Below are 25,428 nucleotides of genomic sequence, written 5' to 3' on the forward strand. Positions count from 1 at the left end.
ACATTGAGGATATATGTATACAATCATTAACTACCAAATCCTAACTAACTCTTTAATCATTTGACCAAGTGTCGTAATCTAAGCTTACATAATCCTAAGCTTATAATATCTCTAACACCCCCCCCCCCTCAATCTTATGATTGGTAGAACCTAACGTAAGGTTGAAACAATGTATTCGAAAAAAAAGTAGAACTCAAGCCCTTAGTTAAGACGTCTGTGCAAAATGTTTTCTTAGTGAAACAAATTGCACTGTGAGCTTATTCTTGGCAACCTTTTCTCGGACTAAATGCACATCAATCTTGATGTGTTTGGTCTTTTGGTGGTGAATAGGATTGAAAGAAAAAGTTATGGCAGAAAAATTGTTACAAAAAAAAAAAAAAAAAAAAAAAAAAGAAAGCACCTAGAGGCATGGAGATGGAAACATGCAGAAAAAGGAAAAAGTCAATAACTGTTGAATCTAATCAAGTTCAACAGTAGTGGTAGACATAGCTCCGTACTCAGCTTCTGTGAATGATCGAGACAAGAAATTGGATTGGATCCCAAGAAAACAACCAAACATGTTGTAGATTATCTGTAATTGGGATTTCCTGCTCAATTAGCATGACTAAATGCTTTGAGAGACAAATCCCTTTTGGAATATGTAATTCCACAATGCTGAGTACTTTTCAAATACCTATGAATCTTTTTAACTACTATGAAATGAGCAATCATTGGATTCTGCATAAATTGACAGGACTTGATGCATAGATAAGGCAATATCAGGCCTTGTAAAAGTCAAATAGTGTAAAGCAACTATAATGCTTCTCTATGCAGTGAGATTATTGTATAGAACACCATCATCCTTGGCAAGTCTATTGTAGGGAAGACAGTGAGTATCAAAATGCTTAGAATTAAATAGGGCTGGGCACGGGCCGAGCCGGGCCCAATTTTGAAGGGACCAAACCAGACCTAGGTTTAAAGGAAACAGGCCAGGCCTGGCCGGGGATTATATTTTCTAATATAGGAAACAAACATTACCCGACCCAGTTGAAACAGGCCGGTTCGGGCTGGGTCCACAGGTCCTTTTTTTTTTTTTTTTTTTTGTTTGAAAAAAATAATAAAAAAATTTGCACAGATTGCAAACTGCATTGCACAAATTGCAAACTGCACAGATTTGCACAGATTGCAACTACAAAGAGTCACATACTACATTTATGCAGATTTTGCACAAATTCACTATTATTCACATCCAATCTAAATACAAAGTCCAACATCCAAGTTCATAGATTAACAATACATCCAAAATAACAATATTACATCGTCCAACATCTAAAAATCAAATCAACATACAAAATATCCGAAAAATGAATGATTTATCAGATATAGGAATAACTATTGTCCACATTCTCATTCTCCTTATGTGTATGGGATCAAGTGAATGAAATTTTCCCTGATGCTGCAATAATTAGCCAACAGAGGACATCCGGCAAAATTATAGAAAAATTGTCTCAATGCTGCCCCTTATTTCTTTTTCTTCCTCCTCAAAAGTTCCAGATCAAGTAATGTTAAAAAACTTCATCAACATTGAAATCAAAACTTTAACATTGGTATTAAGAGTATGTTGTTATACAAAAGTAAGAACACAAGAATTAAAGTGGCTCGATGTATAGCCTACAAGAAATTAACCTAATTCCAGACTCAAATACGTTGAAAGCCAAATTTCAAGCCCAATATCTCCTTCGCGCACTTTCCTTCTGTCCCTCTTCTTTCTTTCCCTTTTTTTTCTTTTCTCCTTAGTGCGACAACAATCAAAGCGGAATTTGATATACAGATGAGGGGCCGAGGGTAAAGCCAAATACTAATGCATATGCAGAACACGACTCCGTGCTCTAACAAACCAACTAAATGGTTTGAGACTACATATTGTAAAACTCAAAGTGGGGCTCGAAAGCTCCATGAAAAATGATTGTGATGCTGATGCAGACCAAGATTTTGACCACTTTTTGCATCCAACTCAACTCAAAAGGAAGAAGAAATGTATAGACTCACACTATCTACTAATCTAGTATCTAATTTCCTTGAGAAATTAGAAGCTAGAAGGCATCAAAGCTTGCCAAATTACTGCAAAATTATCAATTCAATCATCAATCTACTGCAAAATTAACTCTAGTAACCTAGTTCGAAAACCCTAAAATCCCAAATTCCAATTTAAAACCCCTAAAATCACTACACCCAAAATTCAAAATTTCAAATTAATAACAAAACCCTAATTCAAAATTATCTAAACTTTAGAGGGATGATGGCTGGTACCAGTGTCCTTGACGACAGTGATGGGGTTGCTATCGAAGAGGAGAGAATCGACGGCAAGGGTGATGGCCTGGCCCCTAGGTTCTCTGGGATGTTGTCGAGGAAGATGATGGGTGGTGTCGTTGTGTTCGCTGAGGAGAATCAACGGTTGGTGAGGGGGAGGACGATTGAAGTTGAAGGAACTGTCGAGGAGGGACTGAGACTGAGAGTTTGAGAGAGAGAGAGAGAGAGAGAGACTGAGAGTCTGAGTGAGAGTGAGAGTTGAGATGAGAGAGAGATTGAGGACTTAGGGTAAAACTAAAACTAATGGTTCATATTAGATATGGTAGCTTATTCATCAATCTGGTATGTCCCTTTTAATTACAAATGGGCTGGTCCGGGTACCCGCGGTTCCTCTACTCCAAGAACCGACCTGAACCGAAAATCACAAAGGCCCGCCCCGACCCGCCTCGTTTCTCTATTTTAAAAGTAGAAATCGGACCGTACCTGTCCCGAACAGCCATTACCCGCTCCGACCCTTGGTTCCTGTACCCGTTTACCCATCCTTAGAATCAAACATTTCTATTTTCTGTAGCAAATCATGAACTTACTTAGATTGTGACAGAACCAAACCAGTTAATGACTTAGTGATTTGAATCCCCAAAAAATAATGCAAAGTCCCCAAATCCTTAATATCAAACTCATGAGTCAAAGAATCAATCACTTGTTAAATTGTAGCTTATGCACTGCCAATGATAATAATGTCATCCAGATAACGAAGCATTACCACAATATATTTGCCAAGCTATTTAACAAACAAAGTAGAATTTGAGTATGTACTTTGACACCCAAGAGAATGGAGAAGGGCTATGAATATCTCATTCCAAGCTCGAGAAGCTTATTTTAAACCATAGAGAGACTTCTGCAATTTACAAACTAGATGAGGATGTGTTGTCTTCAAATCTTAGAGGTTGAGCCATGTAAACCTCTTCTTGCAAAATTCCATGTAAAAAAAGCATTATTAACATCTAGTTGTCTCAATGGCCAATCAAATTAACCTGCAAGTGCCAAAACCAACTTAATTGTAGTAGGCTTCACAACAAGACTAAAGGTTTCTTCATAGTCTAAACCAGGTTCTTGAATAAACCCATTTGCAACATGCCTATCTTTATGTCTAACTATGGACCCGTCTGAATTTTTCTTAATTTTAAACACCCATTTACATCCAACTAATTCTTTTGAAAGGGCAGAGAAACCAAGTTCCAAGTAACTTGAGCATGCAAGGCATCAATTTCCCCTTGCATAGTTTTAACCCAAACTGGACATTTCAATGCTAACTTATAAGAAATTGGCTTAATGGAAGACAAATAAAAAATACCAGAATCACCAAGAGCTCCTAGAAAAGCTTTTGGCTTAACTATACCGCTTTTTGCTTCTGGTTTGCATGGGATGCAAATTCACAGGTTCTATACGGAGCACAACATGAAGAAATTCTGGTGCAAACTCAATAATTGAACTAACCTCAGGTACCATATGGAAGAAGGATGAAGAACTTGCGGCTGCAATAATGGACTAAGGTGTATCTGGTGTAGATAATGTATCTGATGCAAATAATGTTTCTGGTGTCTGTTGCATTAAAGAAGTGACATATATATAGGTATGCATAGATGAAGATAAACTTGGTAATGAATAATGTGAGTGGTTTAGGCTAGGTAGAGATGATGAAGATGAAGTATGATTTGGTAGAACCATAACATTTTGTAAATTATGAACTGGTATAACTTATGGTGCAAAAGACTGAAGAACAGTTGAAATAAGTTGTTTTGGTTTTAAACCCAAGGTTGTATAAGGAAATTCAGTTTCATTAAACACTACATGTCTAGAGATAAAAAGTTTACTCTTAGACACATCATAGCACATGTAACCCTTATACTTTGATGCATATCCCGAAAATATACATTTGGTAGTTTTGACTTGGAGCTTAAAGCTATTATATGGTCTGAGTAATGGATGGCATGAGCAAGCAAATATTCTAAGATGAGTGATGACTGGAATAAAACCATACAAAAGCTCAAAAGGTGACTTATGTTGTAAACAAGCATTCTATTGATAAGATGTATTGCAGTTTGACATGCAAATGACCAAAATTAAGATGGTAGTTTTGCATTCTGCAATAAAGTCACAGTGGTCCCAACAATATGCATTGTTCCAAAAATCCCCACCTAGATGCTAAAAAGCTGGCCACCGTCCTGATTAATGCCTAGGCATTTGAAAATTAAGAAAGGGCGCCTAGACCTGCTGAGGTGCCTGTTTAGACCCCATAGGCACCCACTTAGGTTGCAACTCACTTAGACAGAAAATAGATAACTTTCATTTTGCATTTTATTTTTTACAATAAATTATTAGGGAATTGTTGTATACTTAAATGAACACACATGATATGCTTGTTCCCCATGTTTTCATTATGTTCCAATACTTCATTATATATATATATATATATATATATATATATATATATATATATTAAGTATAAACACACTTATATACACGAAATATAATAGATTTACTTAAATTTGCCTAGTCCACCTAGCTGCCTAGGTGCTAGGCTCCAGCATGCCGCCCGACTAGCACCTAGCGTCTTTTAGAACCTTGACACTATGTCTATGTTTCCTCTCTGCTAAACCATTTTGTTCAAGGGTATAGGGACAAAACTTATGGTGAGAAATACTCTTAGTTTGAAAAAAAATATTCTGGAGATGCTTACTAATGTATTCACCCCCTCTCGTCACTCTGCAGGATTTTAATATTTGCAGAGAAATGGCAATTTGGTGAATTTTCCTTCCAAACAACTTTGACACATACTAGGTACACTAGCCTACGAGTTGGTAGGGTGACCTAGCCTACGATGCTAAACATTAAAGTTTATAAGGTAACCAAGTTAGGCAACAGAAGAAGCATGTTTGAATAAAGAAGCTAGATGATAGTTGGCAAGTGAAGGGATAGGGTAAAGTCCATTACTGCACAATCCAAAAACAATAGGCATAAAAAATCAGCCAGCAATTGTTATGAAGACACACTTCATGTATTAATAACAAATTTTGAGTTAGTTTGAGACATAGAGTTTGGAGTTCAATTTAATTGGATGAGCATGAGTTTGAATAACATAACTGCCAACTGTAGACACTTTCAAACTTTAGCCATTAGCTTGCTAAACTGTTTCATTGATTGGATAAGGAGAAGCTAATGACAAATTACCGAGATCAGCAGTCATGTGACTGGTAGCTCCAGAATCAGTGATGCAAACTGTGGATAAGTCTGAGAATTAACCTGCTGAGAAGATTGAGTCATGAAAATGCGTATAGCTTGCATAAAAGGTTGAGAATTTCCTAATAGCTAAGGAGAATAACCAAATATTGATGAAGAAACACCATAAGTATACCCTAATGCAGACTGAGATTCATGTCCAATATAATTTGGTCCTTTGTCATTGTAGAAACAAAACCAAATGGTGTGATTGGTTTTGCCATAAATATGACAGCCAGTTATGAGATTGGATTTGTTGAGACAATATGGTGCAGTGTGACCCTCAGCACCACACAGTTGACAAGTTTGTATAAGAATAGCAAAATGACTACCAAAGTAAGTACTTAGAGATTGACCAAGCACTCCAGGAGTCAGTATAGGCAACACATGAGTTTGAGTTGGATAAGACTGTCTAGGATTATATAATCTATGTCTAGAATTGAATCTTTCTTTCCCTTTGTTTCTATTGTTGTTATATGGCTAAAAACTAGCAGAAATAAACTGAGATTAACCATAATTGGAATGAAATGACTGAGAACTAGAACCTTTAGACATTGGATTCCCTTTAGAAGAAACCATTGCAGTTACAAAAGGAGCATGAGACATAGATTCAATTATAACTTCCTCTGCAAGCAGCTGAGTTCGAAACTCTTTAAGAGAAATGACATTCTCACAATCCCTTATAACACACATAAATGTATTATTTTCAAGTGGCAAGCCATTCAAAGCCAAAATAACAATGTATTCATCTGCAAAATACACACCAGCAGTAGAAAGATAATCTCAAGCTTCCTTAATCTTTTGCATATATTGTGTAATATAATCAAACTATTTTATGATGGTTTGCAAATTGGACTTCATTTGAAATATACTAGTTCTAGATACAACAGAAAACTGTTCTTTAAGTCTGGTCTACAAATCTTGAGAACTAGTACTGCCAATGACACAAGACATAGCAACAAGAGACAAAGTTGTAGTGATCAACTACATTAAGGCACAATCATGCAATTTCCAAACTGTAAAGTCATCTCTTTCAATAACAGAGGCAGAATTCGAAGAATTAATGCCTGATTCACAGTCACAAATGCAAGTCAAGGAGGACAGGGTGTTGAGCCATCAACAAACCCTAGAATTCATTACTCTTAAGCAATAATTGCATTTGCAAATGCCAATTCAAGTAATTCGAATCATCCAATTTCACATTAATAGAAGTAGATATATTAAATATGAGAACAACAATTGGTGATTGCAAAAGCTGTAATTGTGTAGCAGTTACCATTTTTGCAAATTTGCAATAAGAAAAGAACAAATTCTTAAAAGATGCAAAAAGTAAAACTTATCATAAACACCTTGCGAGCAAGAATTGCATATAAGAAGCAGTCGAAGAGCTAGATCAATCTTCAAGATCACAGCAAGAACCATAGAATTCGCAGAAAAAAATGACTTCGTCCAAGCTTTGCCTAAATCGAAGACCTCTGAGTATAGATCAAAAGAAAGCGAAAGCAAAAAGAGGATCGAAGAAGAATGCGTTAGCAACAATGGCGATTGATACCATGTTAAGCTATATGAACAACTTGTATCAATGGTGATGAAGAATCAAGAACTAGAGAGAGAAAGTAGAGAGAGAGAGAGAGAGAGAGAGAGAGAGTTGAATATTCTTTGTATTAATGTTTTCTTAGTAGTGAAGTTATTACATTGAGGATATATATATATACACACACACACAATCATTAACCAACAAATCCTAGTGAAGTTATTATAATATCTCTAACAAATGCTTGGGTTAGTTGTTGAATTTTTTAGGTCGATGGGCCGAGTAACTCACTCTAACACTAGAGATAGTGTCCCCAACTTGGTAATTACCACATGTCCAATCCGTCAGGCGTGGAGTTTTATCACAAAATACCTCGATATTAATTAAAGTAGGGTAATCATATTTAAACTCATAATTTTTTCTTTCTGGGATAGCCAATATTAGTAACCTCCGCACAATTGAGCAATGTTCTCATCATGTGAACCTAATGGTCAAGAATCGCTCATGTGTAGACGATTATCCCTAACAAAATCCGAACTACACCACTGTAGACTTGCATTAATTGCATTTTATTACTTTAAACCCTAAATTCTGAATCCAATCTAATAAGCCAACTTTCATTCCAAGATGAAGTACTAGACATAATATTCGATACGTGACGAGTTTAAGCATTAAAAAGATAAATAAATAAAACAACTTAGTCAAGAACTAGTTTGTCCGACTAACTGATATAACTTTGAATCCTAGAACACCATGTTAGTTTGTTGTGGGAAAAAAGACCAATAGTTTTGCTCATAAGCACATACATATATAGGACATCATGAAATATATTCTGTAAAGAAGAGGCATCTTAATCTGAATAATGTCTCACTGGAGTCTTTCTAAATTAAGAAATAATGGAGACTGTATTGCTACACAACTTGCCTACGCTATACGTTAAATTCCATCCTGGAATACAATATTATCTAGTCAGCATTCTGTGTCTTTTAATTATCACATGGACATAGATAGGAGTTGAAAAATATAAATTTATTACATGGAAAATATTACGATATTTGGTTTTCATCTAGAACTGGCCCCCATTAGCCATGGAGTTTGCAAGCAGATCAAAGGCCACTGTTGGAAACTGGCATATATAATGAATTTATTACATGGAAAATATTACGATGTTTGGTTTTCATCCAGAACTGGCCCCCATTCGCTTTGGAGTTTGCAAGAAGATCAAAGGCCATGGTTGGAAACCGGCATATATAAAAAGTTACAAATGGTTCTGCAAACATATTTTAATTAAGGGCGCATCAGAATACGATTATGATGTATTTATATTCACATGAAGAAAAAACTTGTGTAATGTGCAACAACGCAGCACCTTAATACAAGTAATCTACTATTTTTCTTTTTCTTTTCTGCTTTATTTTATCTCAATTATCAAGTTACGACTATGTGTTTTGAGTGAGTAATTTTTCAATATGTTCATAACAACGCTAGCTATAAGGTGTAACAATATACTCAAATTATAGTACTTCTATTTTTTTTCTTTATTAATATATTTTAAAAGTGTAACATATCAAACTATGTCGTGCAATAATATGAAAACACGTAAAAAATCACACTACGTTGCAAATGTACTCGGTCCACACAAAATTTCTCTACTAGCAACGTTAAACAGCCTTACTGTGTGCGTGGTCAAAGAATATTTTCTTGGAGTCAAATACAATATGCTTAGGAAGATATCAATATATAAGTGATTAAAACCCATCTCCACTAATCAAGTTCCAATCAATGGTCTTCTCTTTACACTATTCTTTATCCATTTTTGTTAATACGCAGTCAAAGTCTATAGTCATCCACATCTTATATCCCACGCCAACCCTGTTTTAAATTTGAAACACCACGTCTTCTCCTTTTGGCTCTCTCTTCGTGATGTCTATATATACTTATCTATAAGAGTCTATATATACTTATCTATTTGCTTACTAGCTAGCTAGCTAATTAAAAGTTCATAAATACCATTATTAATTTCTTAGTGCAATAGCATTATTTGGTAGTGAGGAAATTAGGGTTTCAATTAAAGGATGGCAGGAGGAAAAAAAGGAAGATCTTTGGAGCAAACACCAACTTGGGCAGTTGCCGTTGTTTGTTTCGTTTTGGTTGTGATTTCGATCCTCATCGAATATTTCATTCATTTAATTGGAAAGGTGAGTAATTAGGCTACATAATTTGATCATTTGGAGCTCTTTTGGGTTAATCATGAATGGGAAATGAGATTTTCTTATTAAATCTTAATTGCACTCTCTGCAGTGGTTGAAAAGGAGAAACAAAAGAGCTCTCTATGAAGCACTTGAGAAGATCAAGTCGGAGCTTATGCTATTAGGGTTCCTATCCTTGCTTCTAACAGTAGGACAAGGCCCCATTTCAAATATTTGTATATCCAAGGCTGTTGGATCAACTTGGCATCCATGCAGTAAGAAGCAAGAGGTCAAATCAGACAAGAACGAAGATAAGAGTAGTGCTTCAGATGACAACGCCCGCAGAAGGCTTCTCTCAGCCTCGGATTCCAGTGGGGGTGGCCGACGTGTTTTAGCAGCTGCTGGATATGACAAATGTGCTGCCAAGGTACATTAAATTAATTGTCCATGCTTTTGGTTTTATAAAATAAAACAAGCGGATATAATAAAAAGAAGATATTTTAGGATTTGATTTAATTAGTGATTTTATATGATCTAATTAGGTTTTTTATATGATTTGATTTGGTCTAGGTTTCCTTGTCTTATTGATAAATGATTGTTTAGATTAATTTCCTTATATTGCTCCTACGATACATCAGAAGAATAAAGTATTGAAATTGTATTTGAGAATTTTGAGATTGAAAAGAATTCTAAATTTACCCTAAACCCATTATTTTCAACTGAACTGGCATCTCTTGTTAGATTGTGTTGCTAAAGAGTTTTTCACATTTTGGATCAAAATAAAGTTTTTTATGTTATTCTGTCAAACTGTCGATTTAGAATAATATTCCTGATCGGAATGCCTGATTTGAACAAATAATTTATAGGGGGTGTAGAATGAGTAAACTAGAGTTGGAATGAAAATGTCAATATAGGACCAAGTATTCATGCATATCTTTATTTCATGCAAATTAACCATGAAGTTAGTCTATGGTAATTTTTTGTTTTTCTTTTATATCAACAAAGTATATGTTGTAATTTTTTTTTTCTGCAGAACAAAGTTCCATTTGTATCATATTATGGGATCCACCAGCTTCACATACTCATCTTTGTGCTAGCCGTCTTCCACGTGCTTTACTGCATAACAACCCTAGTTTTGGGCAGAGCAAAGGTATCTCTCTCTCTCTCTCCCCCCCCCTTTTTTTAATTCTCTCTCTCGAAATGAATAATTTCAAATGTTTGGGATGGGATGGGACACAGATGAGAAAATGGAAAGCATGGGAACTGGAAACAAAAACAGCTGCTTACCAATTCTCACATGGTATGCTACCTCCCGCTTTCACACGTAATTTTATTTTTTGAACTTTGACCAGCAACCAGTAATCCAATTATTTCTGACCAAATTTTACTACTTGATTAGTTACTTGTATAAATTATTAATTTTTTTTATTATAATTAGTTTATTTATGCTGTAGACCCGGAAAGATTCAGATTTGCCAGAGACACATCCTTTGGGAGAAGACACTTGAGCTTTTGGAGCCGTTCTCCCATTAGTTTATGGATTGTAAGAGTTGAAAATTCCATAATCTACTTGTAAATTTGTTTGATAAATATGTGTCAAAACTAAAATTCGAGGAATACTATGACATCAACAAAAGGGGGCACTAAACGCAATTCCTAGACAGTTTTTGTCAGTTTAACGTCTCTCAGATTCTCCTTTTTAACGTTTTTGTTTGTGTGTATTTCTGAATGAAAATCTCTTAATTTGATATCCAATACTAACTTTAAATTGCAGGTTTGCTTCTTCAGACAGTTTGTAAGATCTGTGCCCAAAGTTGATTACTTGACTCTGCGACATGGGTTTATTGCTGTAAGTCTCTTACTAAATTTACAATTTTCATTATTTCTTTCTGCATGAAATTAGAGTAAGCTTTTGGTTCATGGTTTGTAGGCACATTTGGCTCCTCAAAGTCAAACTAAGTTTGACTTCCAGAAGTACATTAACAGGGCACTTGAAGAGGATTTCAAGGTTGTCGTAGGGATCAGGTGGGTCACTAGTGCTAAGCATAATTAGCCTTTCAAGCCAATCCATTAATCACCTGACTATTAGGAAGTTAGGGCTTGGGGGAATTCCGTAGGAAACACTTCTGCTCAAATCGTTAAACATTTTGCAAAGAAGCACAACATACTTTATTAAGATAAAATCAAAACATTCAACAAAACGTTATGCAGTGTTTTGTTTTTATAAGGACCGAAGAGCTTATAGCGGTTTAAAAGCATTTTTAACTCTTTAAAAGGCACTGCGAAACATAATTAGCATGCTTTATGCTACCATTATAGTATAATATGCATGACTAAATACTTCATCTTTCAAAAATATCGTCTGAGATTAACAACTTTCCACACTTGCAGCCCAACTATTTGGTTATTTGCTGTATTATTCCTCATGTCAAACACCCACGGTAAGCTTCCCTTTACTTACTAACCTGTTTTTTTTTTTTTGTTAATCATGGTTTCACTTTTAGTTATACACCGAGATGACGTCCCTAATGATTTCCTTAATGATGTGTTTTTGTTGTTTGCAGGCTCACGTTCTTATCTGTGGCTCCCATTTGTTCCCCTAGTTGTAAGCGCCAATCCCCACCATTCAATCCTTTTCCTCAAATTCCAACGTCCCAACAACTTGGATATTATTTATACCTGATTTTGTCCTAATCGCTTTGATTGTGCAGATGATCTTAATGGTAGGGACAAAGCTGCAAGTTATAATAACAAAGATGGGGCTCCAATTATCAGAAAGAGGTGAAGTGGTTAGGGGAACCCCACTGGTTGAGCCTGGTGACCATCTCTTCTGGTTCAATAACCCCCGACTCCTGCTTTATATCATCCACTTTATTCTCTTTCAGGTAATAATTCACTTTCTTTCCAATTGGATTTAGTGATTTATACACTTTCGTTTTAAGCCTCTGCTTCTTCCGTGAGGTAAATTATAAAATATACAATTTGGCTTGTAGAGGCAAAATGAGAGTGCGAAAATCACTACTGTACATGCATTTGTTACGTTCTTTGTCTTGTCAATTTTGCTAATACTTGTATGTTTTAACGCATTTTGTCCTCGTACGTAGAATGCTTTTGCACTTGCTTTCTTTGCATGGACTTGGGTAAGTAAAACTGTAAACCCATATTTACTTTCACGAGCCACAGTCAGGAAAAGGTGGTTTACATTTTTACCTTTTTACAGTATGAATTTGGCTTGAAGTCTTGCTTCCATGAGAAGTTGGAAGATGTCGTTTTAAGAATATCAATGGGGTAAGCTCAAATTATTTTTACATTTTTTTTTTCACTCAAATCTTGCAGATAAACTTATTTAGTGTGAGAATTTAACTTAACAAATCCCTTCATTGGTTATTTACTGCAGGGTGATCATACAAATTCTGTGCAGCTATGTAACTCTTCCTCTTTATGCATTGGTAACACAGGTAATAAAGTGGCCATGATGCAAAATTAGATGCTAAAAAAACTAAGAAATATTAAGTTTTAATTAACTGTACATTTCTGTGTACAAACAGATGGGTTCAACTATGAAGCCTGTAATCTTCAACGACAGAGTGGTGACTGCACTCAAAAAATGGCACATCGCAGCGAAGAAGCACGTAAAACACAAGAATGCAAGTCCAGCCAGTGCACCAGGCACTCCTTTGCACTCCATGTCCCCTGTTCATCTACTACGCAACTATAAATATGAACAGGACATTGACAGCATTCGGACATCACCAAGAATGTCTTATTTTGATAACGAAGGTTCAGACTCACCGTTTCATCACCAAGACAATTTGACTTGGTCTCAGCAAGGTACGAACATGGGGGGTCAGAAGAAAGAGATTAGTGCTCATGGACCTAACTCAGAGAGCAATGCTTTAGGCGCTTATGGTTCGATAATTCAACATGAGATTCAAATTCACTCGGCAGCACTCACATTTGAGAAATCAGAAAGGAGTTGAGAAATTAGGAAGTAAATGGTATACAACTTGCAACATTACAATCAAACCTAAAGCCTGATCTCATAAGCTTCCCAACGAATTACTGTACATGAAGACACTCGGTGCTAGATATCATTAGTTGTACACCTGTAACATAAATTTTGATATTCATGCAAATAAACCTTCACCTTGATCACGTTGAGGCAGTATAGATATCTACATATGTAATTACTTTCCGGGCAACACATTGATGTGCTAATATACATGCTGTGAGGAACACGTATGAATGCATGCCTCCAAATGGCGAGCATGGTAATCAGATATTTCAACCTTGTTAATCTATGTTTCGTTCAACAACTGAAATGGACTAATCATTAAATCATTTGAAAGAAGAAAACTGCTGACCTTACCTTGCAAACCAATGTCACAACCGCGCTCCCTAATACCTGCAACGCCAATAGATGGATCACTCTTCCGTCATATCTTTGCATGTATTAACAGGCGAAGTCAAATGTTGCTATTAACTGGTTTACTTGAAGATAAGAAGATCAACAATGGTCATGAGAAAATTCACCCACAACCAAAAATCTTGTGAGCAGAAGAACAGACTATTTTCTGACACGAGAGAAATTCGGTCATGTTTCTCCAGTTCAGGATTCTCCGAGTAGAACACCTGCACACTATATTGACAGAAGGCAGAAAACAAACATGAAGAAAAGCTCACTTTAAGAACTACAACTTGAATAGAAACCAAAAGCTTACACAGAGAGAAATTTTACAGAGATAAAACTTTTAGCAAAAACTGTTATTAATGGATTCATGAATCCTGAACTGAATGTTTCAATTACTCTCCATCGTTTAGCAAAACAAGTGGGTGCCTGTTGCACTTGCATATATCGCAACTCCTAAAGAGCAGAATGCATCACCAATTCTATGCACTTGCACAACACTTTCCCAGCATCAGAAATCACCAGATCACCACAGGATAGAATGTATTGTCTAAACAGCAAAATGCATCCATTCAACAACTAAGAGGAAGAAAATCCTCAACACCACCACACCATCGAAAAATTTCAGATTTTACTTAGCGGAATTCACATTTGAGAAATCAGAAAGGAGTTGAGACAGTAGAAAGTAAATCACACGTGCCTTGCACCAATACAGTAAAAACTAAGGCTTGATAAGCTTTCCAACAGGGTCACTGTACATGAAGACGCTGTTTGAAATGGTACCAGGCATCCTGATAGGTTTAATATGAGGGAATGTTCTTGATTGCATCAATTAATGGTAGATTAATCTGAACTTTAGCCAATGTCTTCATGAAATCTGTTAATTGTTGATCTTTTGCATGTGGCTTCAATCTTTCGGGATATGGCATAGGTGGAACATAAACACGTTTTGACTTTTCTGCAGTAGGCACTGCAGTATTTTTGGATCTGTCCAGTGGTTGGGCAGATTCTGCATAACTTTCAGAACCTGTTTGTGGCTGCACAGGTGCTACCCGTGAAGCTCCAGCACTGTTTTCTTTATTTTCTGCATCACGGTTGTCATAACTTTTACCACAACGCAATATTCTAACAGCATTACAATCTGCATTTCCACGTGGATTTGGGATAGTTTGGCTGGGAAATTTTCCTGGTTCTCTGCCCGAAAACTGGAGTGAAAGCTGCCCCATTTGCTGCTGTAGATCTTTCATTGTTGCTTGTATGTTCTGAATGTTTTGGTTGGTTTTTTGAATTTCTTGTTTTGTTGCATCAAAACTTGCCTTAGTATGATCTGCCAATTTTTCAATTGCGACTTCCCAAGAAGGTTTAGCTTGAGCATCAGGTTGCTGTATTTGTTGTTGAAACTGTGGTTTAACCTGTTGATCTCTATTCCACTTGAAATTTGGGTGATCTCTCCACCCGGGGTTGTAAAAATTTGAGTACGGATCATTTCTAGGCCTTTGATAATTATTGAATGCGTTAATCTGCTCTGTAACATGCTCCGGGTATGCGTCCCTGTGTGGGCAACCCATAAAATCATGTGTTGTAATGCCACAAATGGTACAGGCGGCTGTAGTAGGTTGCTGGACAGCAACCTGCTGCATAGGTGCTGCCGTTCTTTGTAAAAGCATGTCAAATTTTGCATCAAAATTTTCTAACTTCTTCTCCATCTTTTCTATTTGTGCAGATACATGAGGTGAACCACTAGACATCTCAAAAACACCCCTGGTTTGAGGTATATCAATTGCCCATTGTTGAGATTCTGTCGCCATGTTCTCAAACAATTGATACGCTTGCAGTGCATTTTTGTCTGAATACGTTCCTCCACAAGAAGCATTAACAAGAGTCTTAGTAGTCAAATTCAGCCCTCTGTAAAATAAATTCATTTGAGTGTCACCATTAATGCCTGAATGTGGACATTTCCTGAGTAGATCCTTGTAACGTTCCCATGCTTCATGAATTGCTTCATTAGGTTTCTGAGCAAATGTTAAAATTTGAGTACTCATATCAAGTGTTTTTGAAGCTGGGTAGTATTTGCTTAAAAATGCAGCACTAAGTTGGTTCCACGAAGTAATGCTTCCAGATGGAAGTGTGAGTAACCATCTCCTTGCAACATCCTTCAAAGTGTACGGAAAAAGTCTGAGTTTGATAGATTCTGCTGAAAATCCTCTCACCAAAATGTTTTTGCATCCCATTAGAAATTCAGTTAGATGCATGTTAGGATCATCTGTTGATAAACCATGAAATGAAGGTAGAATCTCCAACATATGATGTCGTATCTCAAACGTAGACCCATCTTCAACTTCAGGATAGGTAATGCAGCTTGGCACCTCTGTGGCATGAGCAACCAGAGATTCCCTCAGCGGTTGTCCCGCTGTTGGTAGAACAAATGCCATAGCTTCCTCGCTGTCCAAAACCCCAGTAAACCGATTATGCAAAACTGTTCCCTGCAGTGAAGGTTCACACTGTAGATTCTGCTTTCTAAGTCTTTGTCTGGCAGTACGTTCAGGTTCTGGATCAAAATCTGCAATTTGCTGTTTGTGTGATCTGGTACAGACCATGCAAAATCTGCAGATAATAATAAAAAAAATTAAAATTAAAATTAAATTTTTTTTTTTAATTATATACGGGAATAATTAGTTGAGAATATGATAGACAAAAATCTATTTAAAATCAATCCCCGGCAACGGCGCCAATTTCTTGATAGGATTTTTACCACCTGCATAAAAGGGTTAAAAACACCTAAAATACTTGCAAGAGAAACAAGGTTATTGTAGTATAATTGGCTCAAGCAAGGTCGTTCTCCACAAGGATTAATTTAAAGAGATCAAAGCAAAATCAATTCTCAACTAACTAATTAAAACAAAGTTTTTCTTTTGAAAGAGGTGATTTAATGACCTAAACTAAGAAAAACGAATTTAATTAAAAAGATTACTTAAAAACCACAACTTTAAAGAAAGATACGGGGAACAATTTTTAGGATTCAAAGAGAGAAAAGTACTAGGGTTCCGCCGTCACCCTAACAATCATATGTAGCTTTTCTAAATTACTTATGAACCATACATGTATGTTTTGAAAGTTAGGTTTTCCTAGAGTATATCCTACTTGGAACCTCCAACATAGAATGTATATCTAACATGCAACCCGTCCGTGGTGTTCAGATCGAATGTGAACATGCAAGACTCATTAAGTTTTATGAAAACCTTTTTAAAAAACCATATAACCCTTAAAACGTGTCGTCCATCCTAAGAGGTTACACATATTAACCACAAGAAGCTTTAGTCAATTTTAGGGACAATCCTCCGCCAAAATTGCATCAAATAACTTTTCCAAATATCCTGATGGTCGCGAATCACTAAGACAAATAGATAGTTTAAAGCACAGTGATTAACATTCCAAAACCTGCATGCATAAATTCATAAGCAAAGTAAAAAGAGACTACATATTCTTGCTAAGGATCATGGCCTCGCCCTAGCAAAAAAGAATTAGTTACGCATATTCATACTAAAAATCATAGTCTTTATTGAAATAGAAAAAGAATGAAAACACCTTGTAGAATAAAATCTGAAAATCTCTAAACTTTGCCCAAAATCTTCTCTCCAAAAGTTGCATAAAAGAAAAGCCTCCAAACAATGAGAACGGCCAAACCCTTTTAATATCTCCCTCAAAGCTAAAACAAAAACCCTAACCCTAAAGTATTTTATTCCCACTAAGAAACTAAATAATAATAAAATAAAATAGAAAATAAATTCCTAATTAAACTAGGAAAAACTGCACAGAAACTGTTCAGCCACGTTTTAGCCTCAAATCTCCTCCAAATCCGGCCCAAGATAGCTTGTTTTAAAGATAAGAACATTCTGAACACATCTCCAGAAGGCCACAAACCCATCCGAGGTCATCTTGGGCTCCAAAAATGCAATTCAAACCCGAAACGTCACTATTCCAGCACTGCACATTGCTCCTTTATTTTATTACCAGAAAATATTCGCTTGGTAGAAAAATCTGATAGTTTGATACGATCAAGCTAAGTGACTCACGAACGTCCTCCAATTTGAATTACTCCAAAATTAGTCCATTTGACCATCTTTTGCTCCAGAGGAAGTCGAAAATCCTATATTGGAAATATAATTCAAAGTATCAAAATTCTTCCAAATTATTAACCAAAATATACTAAGAATAGGGTTAAATATATAATATAAAATATACTCATCACTTGTTAATCTATGTTTCGTTCAACAACTGAAATGGACTAATCATTAAATCATTTGAAAGAAGAAAACTGCTGACCTTACCTTGCAAACCAATGTCACAACCGCGCTCCCTAATACCTGCAACGCCAATAGATGGATCACTCTTCCGTCATATCTTTGCATGTATTAACAGGCGAAGTCAAATGTTGCTATTAACTGGTTTACTTGAAGATAAGAAGATCAACAATGGTCATGAGAAAATTCACCCACAACCAAAAATCTTGTGAGCAGAAGAACAGACTATTTTCTGACACGAGAGAAATTCGGTCATGTTTCTCCAGTTCAGGATTCTCCGAGTAGAACACCTGCACACTATATTGACAGAAGGCAGAAAACAAACATGAAGAAAAGCTCACTTTAAGAACTACAACTTGAATAGAAACCAAAAGCTTACACAGAGAGAAATTTTACAGAGGTAAAACTTTTAGCAAGAACTGTTATTAATGGATTCATGAATCCTGAACTGAATGTTTCAATTACTCTCCATCGTTTAGCAAAACAAGTGGGTGCCTGTTGCACTTGCATATATCGCAACTCCTAAACAGCAGAATGCATCACCAATTCTATGCACTTGCACAACACTTTCCCAGCATCAGAAATCACCAGATCACCACAGGATAGAATGTATTGTCTAAACAGCAAAATGCATCCATTCAACAACTAAGAGGAAGAAAATCCTCAACACCACCACACCATCGAAAAATTTCAGATTTTACTTAGCGGAATTCACATTTGAGAAATCAGAAAGGAGTTGAGACAGTAGAAAGTAAATCACACGTGCCTTGCACCAATACAGTAAAAACTAAGGCTTGATAAGCTTTCCAACAGGGTCACTGTACATGAAGACGCTGTTTGAAATGGTACCAGGCATCCTGATAGGTTTAATAATCTTAGTAAAGATTGAAACTTTTTCTATAGATTGTTTGAATCTGTGATTTTTGAGAGAGAGTCAGAAAGAGAGGAAGAGTCTGTATATTTCAAATTATGAAAAAATGAAAATTACAAAGGCTATATGCCTCTCAACTTGGTCAAAAAACTAATACTACATTTTAGGGATGTAGTACTCTTCTCCGGCCACTAAGGGCTCTGGAGGATATCATCCATCCATCTGGACGGGGATGAGAATGCATAGTACAACTGAATAAAACAAAATTACCAGCTGTGAACTTTCTAACAATGGAAATAGAACTAGCCGTTACAATTCAAACTCAACGGCTCCTTTCTAAAATTAGCAAGTTGTTCATCACTTGAGTCTCAGCTTCCTCTCGATTTGAGCTGCAGGATTAACATCTGCAGATTGATCTTAATGCTAGTAGGCAGCTTAATTCTCAACAGCCTCTCCTAAGCTGCTTACTGGCTTCACTCCTAACTTCATCCTCAGATAATTGAATCGATCTTTGGGCAAAGCTTTAGTAAATATGTCTGCCAACTGCTCTTCACTTCTGCAATACTTCACATCAATGGATCCTTACTGCAATGCTTCTCGAATAAAATGATATTTCCTGTTTATGTGTCTGGTTCTCTGATGAAAGACTGGATTTTTGACCATTGATATTGCAGACATGTTATCACAGAACAATGGTGTTGCATCAGCTTGCAATTCACCAAAATCATCCAACACAAATCTTAGCCAGATGGCTTGAGCTGTTGCTCCAGCTGCTGAGACATATTCAACTTCTGCAGTTGACAATGCAACTGTGTTTTGCTTGACTGAGGCCCATGAAAAAACACCACTTCCAAAGCTAAATGCATATCCAGATGTGCTTCTACTGTCATCTTCACTTCCAGCCCAATCTGAGTCACAAAATCCAATCAAAACAGCCTCCTTGTCCCTTGTGAATTCAATACCATAGCTGAGAGTGCCTTGAATGTATCTGAGAACCCTTTTAGCTATTCCCATGTGTTTTTTCGTGGGACCATGCATGAATCTTGATAGCAAACTAGCAGCATACATTATATTAGGCCTGGTTGCAGTTAAATATAACAAACTGCCAACAATCTGCCTAAATAAACCTTCATCAGTCAGCTCACTTCTATCAATTTTCTTCAGTTTCTCACCAGTGGGTAGAGGAATTGTCACAGACTTACAATCCTCCAGGCCAAACTTTGCAAGTAAGGACTTTGCATACTTACTCTGATGAATAAAGACCCCTCTTTCAGTTTGTAGAACTCCCATTCCCAAGAAATGATGTAAGAGTCCTAAGTCAGTCATCTCATATTTCAGCATCATGTCTCTTTTAAACTCACTGAGCAATGTGTTGCTACCTCCAGTGTATACTATATCATCAACATATATAGAGACTATGATCATATTTCCTTCATCATCAGTTCTAGTATATAAGGTAGCCTCACTGATGCTTCTTTTGAAATTGCAGCTTGTGAGATAAGTGTCAATCTCACTGTACCAGGCTCTAGGAGCCTGCTTCAAACCATAAAGTGCCTTCTTTAACTTATAGACTTTGTGGCTTGCATTTTTGACTTCAAAACCCTCTGGTTGCTCAGTGTAAACCTCATCCTCAAGTACTCCATTCAAGAAGGCTGATTTAACATCTAATTGGAACAACTTCCAACCCTTCTGTGCTGCAAGTGCAATTAAAGTTCGAATTGTATCTAACCTTGCCACTGGAGCAAAGGTTTCATTATAGTCAATGCCAGGTTTCTGGGCATACCCTTTTTCCACAAGCCTAGCCTTGTGTTTTTGAACTGATCCATCTAGATTCAGTTTGGTTTTGAACACCCATCTGACTCCTATAACAGGCTTGTCTGCAGGTCTTTCCACAAGCTCCCAAGTTCCATTTTTCTCAATGGTTTCAATCTCAGCATTCATTGCTTTTTTCCATGCACTGTCTTTAATAGCTTCATGATAGGTTTCAGGCTCAATGATAGTCATATGACATCTTGCATAAATGTCTTCCAAGCTTCTCAGCTTTACAGGTGTATTACTTGGTGTTGAGCCTTGACTGGTACTGCCATTGTTACTTCCAGTGGCAGGTTCATCATCAGGCACTAATTGAGTGAGGTTTGGAGAGTCACAGCTTTGAGTTTCATGAATGAGCCCTTCTGGTTCAGTTATCTCTGGATTCTCATTTTCAAAATTGAGTGGCATAAAAACGGTTTCTTCTTGCTTGCTTTCCCAATTCCATGATTTGCTCTCATCAAATATGACACTTCTCGAGAGTATGATCTTCTTGGTTTGAAGATTATAAATCCTGTAACCTTTCTCACAGCTGCCATATCCCATAAATATTCCCTTGTTTGCTTTATCATCAAATTTCTGTCTCAGATGTGATGGAATGTGACTGTAACAAATACTTCCAAACACTCTCAAATGTTTTACACCTGGTTTTCTTCTTGTGAAAGCTTCAAATGGTGTTTTACCCTTCACTGAGATTGTAGGACACCTATTCTGCAAGTACACTGCAGTTCCAACTGCTTCAGCCCAAAAATCCACAGGAATGTTCTTCTCAGCCATCATTGATCTGGCCATTTCACAAATAGTTCTATTTCTTCTCTCAGCAACTCCATTTTGCTGAGGGGAGTATGCCACTGTTAATTGTCTCTCCATTCCAATGTTAGAACAGAAATTCAAGAATTCATGGGAGGTATATTCACCTCCTCTGTCACTTCTCAGCTTCTTAAGCTTGAAACCACTTTGTAGCTCAACAAAGACTTTAAATTTCTTAAACACATTGAACACATCAGATTTGTTCCTTAGAAAATACACCCAACACATTCTTGAGAAGTCATCTATGAATGTTATGAAATATCTGTTGCCACCAACAGATTCATTCTGCATTGGTCCACAAACATCAGTGTATACCAGTTCTAATGGTTGACTAGCTCTCCAAACTTTCTCTTTATCGAATGGTTCTGAATGCATCTTCCCAGAAACACAACTTTCACAAACTTCTTTCATCTCAGATAATGCAGGCAATCCAAGCACCAAATCTTCTCTCTGCATCCTTTTCAGACTGTTAAAGTTCAAGTGACCAAGCCTTTTATGCCAGATCCTTGACTCTTCTTTAATTGAAGCTTTTCTAGCTACTGCATTTATAGATTCAAAAGACAATGGAAAGCATTTGTTCCCTGTCATAACAACCTTTGCTACCACATTTTCAAGATTACTATCATCAAATATCACAGCCATGTTACCACCAAATAGAACATAATAACCGTGTTCCATCATTTGACCAACACTTAACAGATTTTCATCTAATCCTGGGACCAGCAGCACTTCATTTATGTATCTTTTCCCTCTTCTTGTCTCAACTACAAGTGTTCCTTTTCCTGTGGCTTGAACAAGATCACCTGTACCCATTTTCACTTTGCAGGTCACTGACTTATCAAGATTGATCAATAAGGACTCTTGAGAAGTCATGTGATTACTGCAAGCACTGTCCACAAACCACACAGACTTACTTGATGCAATTGAACTTGCATGACAAGCATAGAACATTGTTCCTGTGACCAGATCTTCTTCCTTTGCATAATTTGCAACTTGTTTACCATTATCACAGTCCTTAGTTAGATGACCAAATCGACTGCACCTGCCACACTTGGGTTTTCCTTTATATCTGCATATACCAAAATGATATTTGTCACACACTTGGCATAGTGGTTTCACATTCCCTTGACTGCCACTGGTTTGTTTGTTGTGTGCTGCAAACTTGTTGTTCCAGCCACCACCAGTGCCATTATTCCAGTTGCTATTCTGACCCCAGTTCTTTCCCTTCTTATACTGACCAAACTTTGGGTTTGATTTATACTGAGACCCTTTAAAATTTCCAGTGCCACTTCCATTTCCTCCAACTTTTAGACTACTGAAAGCCCTCTCAATACCTGTGTATTTGTCTCTTTCATCAAGCAAGTCTTCCCTCTTATCATAAACTTTCACTGAGGCTAGGACTTCTTCAATCCTAATAGTATCTAGATCTCTGGTTTCTTCAATAATCGACACTATGGACTTGTACCTTCTACTTAGACTCATCAACAACTTTTGAACAATCCTTTTTTCTGTTACATCTTCTCCTAGAGATTTCAAGTTGTTTACAATTTCAAAAAACCGAGCCAAGTAATCATCCAGAGATTCAGCATCATTCATTCTTAAATATTCAAAATCAGCTCTAATGGCTTGTAATTTCACAGCTCTTACCTTTTTATCTCCTCTTAATTCTCTCCTCAGAATTTCCCAGGCACCCTTTGCCGTCTTTTCATTTCGGATTCTGGGAAAAAGTTCATCAGTGATGGCTCCTTGAATGAGACTCAGAGCCTTGGCATTCTTGATCTTTACCTCCTTTGAGACAACCGGTCCTTCAACTGGAAGGTGCTCGGACTCGCTTTCTCCATCTTCCTCAGAAACATCCTCTGCGGGGGCTTGCTGTTCAGTAAGACCAGCTTCAACCACATCCCATAGATCATAGGCTATGAGAATGGTTTCCATTTTAATGGCCCAAAAGTCATAGTTTGACCCATTAAATTGTGGTGTTCGTAAATCACCACCGGAGGAGCTTGATCCGGCCATCTTCACAGGTAGCACAGCACAAATGGTTATAAAGGTACCACCTTTAATCCTTTCTGAATTTGTATCTTCACAGAATCACGTCCCTTCTTCGAAATCAGACCTAGAGCTCTGATACCATGTTTGAAATGGTACCAGGCATCCTGATAGGTTTAATAATCTTAGTAAAGATTGAAACTTTTTCTACAGATTGTTTGAATCTGTGATTTTTGAGAGAGAGTCAGAAAGAGAGGAAGAGTCTGTATATTTCAAATTATGAAAAAATGAAAATTACAAAGGCTATATGCCTCTCAACTTGGTCAAAAAAACTAATCCTACATTTTAGGGATGTAGTACTCTTCTCCGACCACTAAGGGCTCTGGAGGATATCATCCATCCATCTGGACGGGGATGAGAATGCATAGTACAACTGAATAAAACAAAATTACCAGCTGTGAACTTTCTAACAATGGAAATAGAACTAGCCGTTACAATTCAAACTCAACGGCTCCTTTCTAAAATTAGCAAGTTGTTCATCACTTGAGTCTCAGCTTCCTCTCGATTTGAGCTGCAGGATTAACATCTGCAGATTGATCTTAATGCTAGTAGGCAGCTTAATTCTCAACAGACGCTCGGTGTTACTGAGCTAGATATCATCTGTTGTACAATTGTAACATAAATTTTGATATTCATGAGAATAAACCTTAACCTTTAAGCTGGTGTATATCTGGTTAATCAATTGCCAGGTTACAAGAAGTCAATCTTCTGATAATTCATGCACAAGCAAAAAACATGTTTCAATTTTTACATGTCTCCAAAGGCAAGTATTGTAATCCTATGCACTGAACAAAGTAACTAAAGCAAAAAGACAATGCATCAAGTAACAAGAAGTCACCACCAAGTTAGAATGACCCAATTTCAAATCGGGCAATTATTTTCTGCTGGGGCTGGAATGGCAAATTCCAGCCCCAAACCACAAATGTCATTTGACCCTGGGCAAGCATATGAATACATCAGGAAAGACAGCAACCTTGTTAATCTATGTTTCAAGCACCATTAAGAACATTCAATTTTGATAACTAAGGGGAAGAAGGCCCATTCAATTTCATTACGCGATATCATCAAAGTGTTAAATTCATTGGTTCAACCCAATCAATTGTGCTTAAGCTACTAAAATGATGTTACGTGGAAAACGTTTAGAAATAGAGAAGAGGAAAGTTTGCTCAACATACTCCTGCATTATCTAATGTTTTCATGTTCAGCATAAATTGGCATGCATTCATCGCTTCTCAATGGAACAAAGTTCCAAGAATCTGAAATAATCAATAGAAATTCAAGTTACAACAGGGCTTCTTGAGATGCACCTATCCTAAACCAAAACATAAACATAACGGGATCCACCAACCATAATCATGTAAAAACCAAACACGAACCTTGTAGGGAAAACCATGTAAAGATTGCTCCCTAACACCTGCCATGCAAACAGATGCATAAATTTTTCACCAATGTTAGCGAGAGAAGCCAACTGTTTCTATGGTTTTCGTCATCATAAGAAGATCGACAATGTTCATGAGCGATTCACACACTACCAGTAACCTCGTGACCAGAAGAGTAATAGGCTCTAATTGTCTGATATCAGACAGACTAGGATGCATGCTTCACCAGTTCAGAGTTCTACGAAAGAAGGCAGAAATCAAAGAGAGAGAAAAACTTGCATTTAAACTACAACACAACGGAATAAACCAGGAAACACATAGAGAGAGAGAGATCCTACGACCCTTCTGACTGAAATTCACTACTCCCCAGAATCACTCTCTTGCACATATCCAATCTCCACAAACTAGCCAACAATAACACCTACGACAACAACAGAAGAATCATCTATTCACAAAACTTCTGCTCGTCCTGTTAACTGGCTCTCCCAGAGAGAGGAGAAAATCAACGAT

General features: G+C 36.8%; 2 protein-coding genes and 1 pseudogene across 2 annotated transcripts; 2 read left to right on the forward strand and 1 right to left on the reverse strand.

The window, feature by feature from the left end:
* The first annotated feature begins 9,059 nt into the window (after positions 1-9,059).
* On the forward strand, positions 9,060-13,446 carry LOC137745150 (MLO-like protein 6). Its single transcript, XM_068485049.2, has 14 exons — positions 9,060-9,300; positions 9,404-9,718; positions 10,325-10,441; positions 10,531-10,591; positions 10,746-10,834; positions 11,066-11,140; positions 11,222-11,316; positions 11,683-11,732; positions 11,856-11,896; positions 12,003-12,176; positions 12,396-12,431; positions 12,512-12,579; positions 12,689-12,749; positions 12,840-13,446. The coding sequence occupies exons 1-14, from the start codon at positions 9,178-9,180 to the stop codon at positions 13,269-13,271; spliced, it is 1,737 nt and encodes a 578-aa protein (XP_068341150.2). The 5' UTR covers positions 9,060-9,177; the 3' UTR covers positions 13,272-13,446.
* A 1,053-nt stretch (positions 13,447-14,499) lies between these two features.
* LOC137744370 (uncharacterized) lies at positions 14,500-16,131 on the reverse strand. The gene has a single exon (XM_068484200.2). It carries the CDS (start codon positions 16,129-16,131, stop codon positions 14,500-14,502), a length of 1,632 nt encoding a protein of 543 aa, XP_068340301.2.
* On the forward strand, positions 15,640-15,744 carry LOC137746356 (small nucleolar RNA R71; annotated as a pseudogene).
* Positions 16,132-25,428: the final 9,297 nt, after the last annotated feature.

The sequence above is a fragment of the Pyrus communis genome, chromosome 12 (assembly GCF_041283825.1).
Source record: "Pyrus communis isolate YQ-2024b chromosome 12, ASM4128382v1, whole genome shotgun sequence".
Taxonomy (NCBI): Eukaryota; Viridiplantae; Streptophyta; class Magnoliopsida; order Rosales; family Rosaceae; genus Pyrus; species Pyrus communis.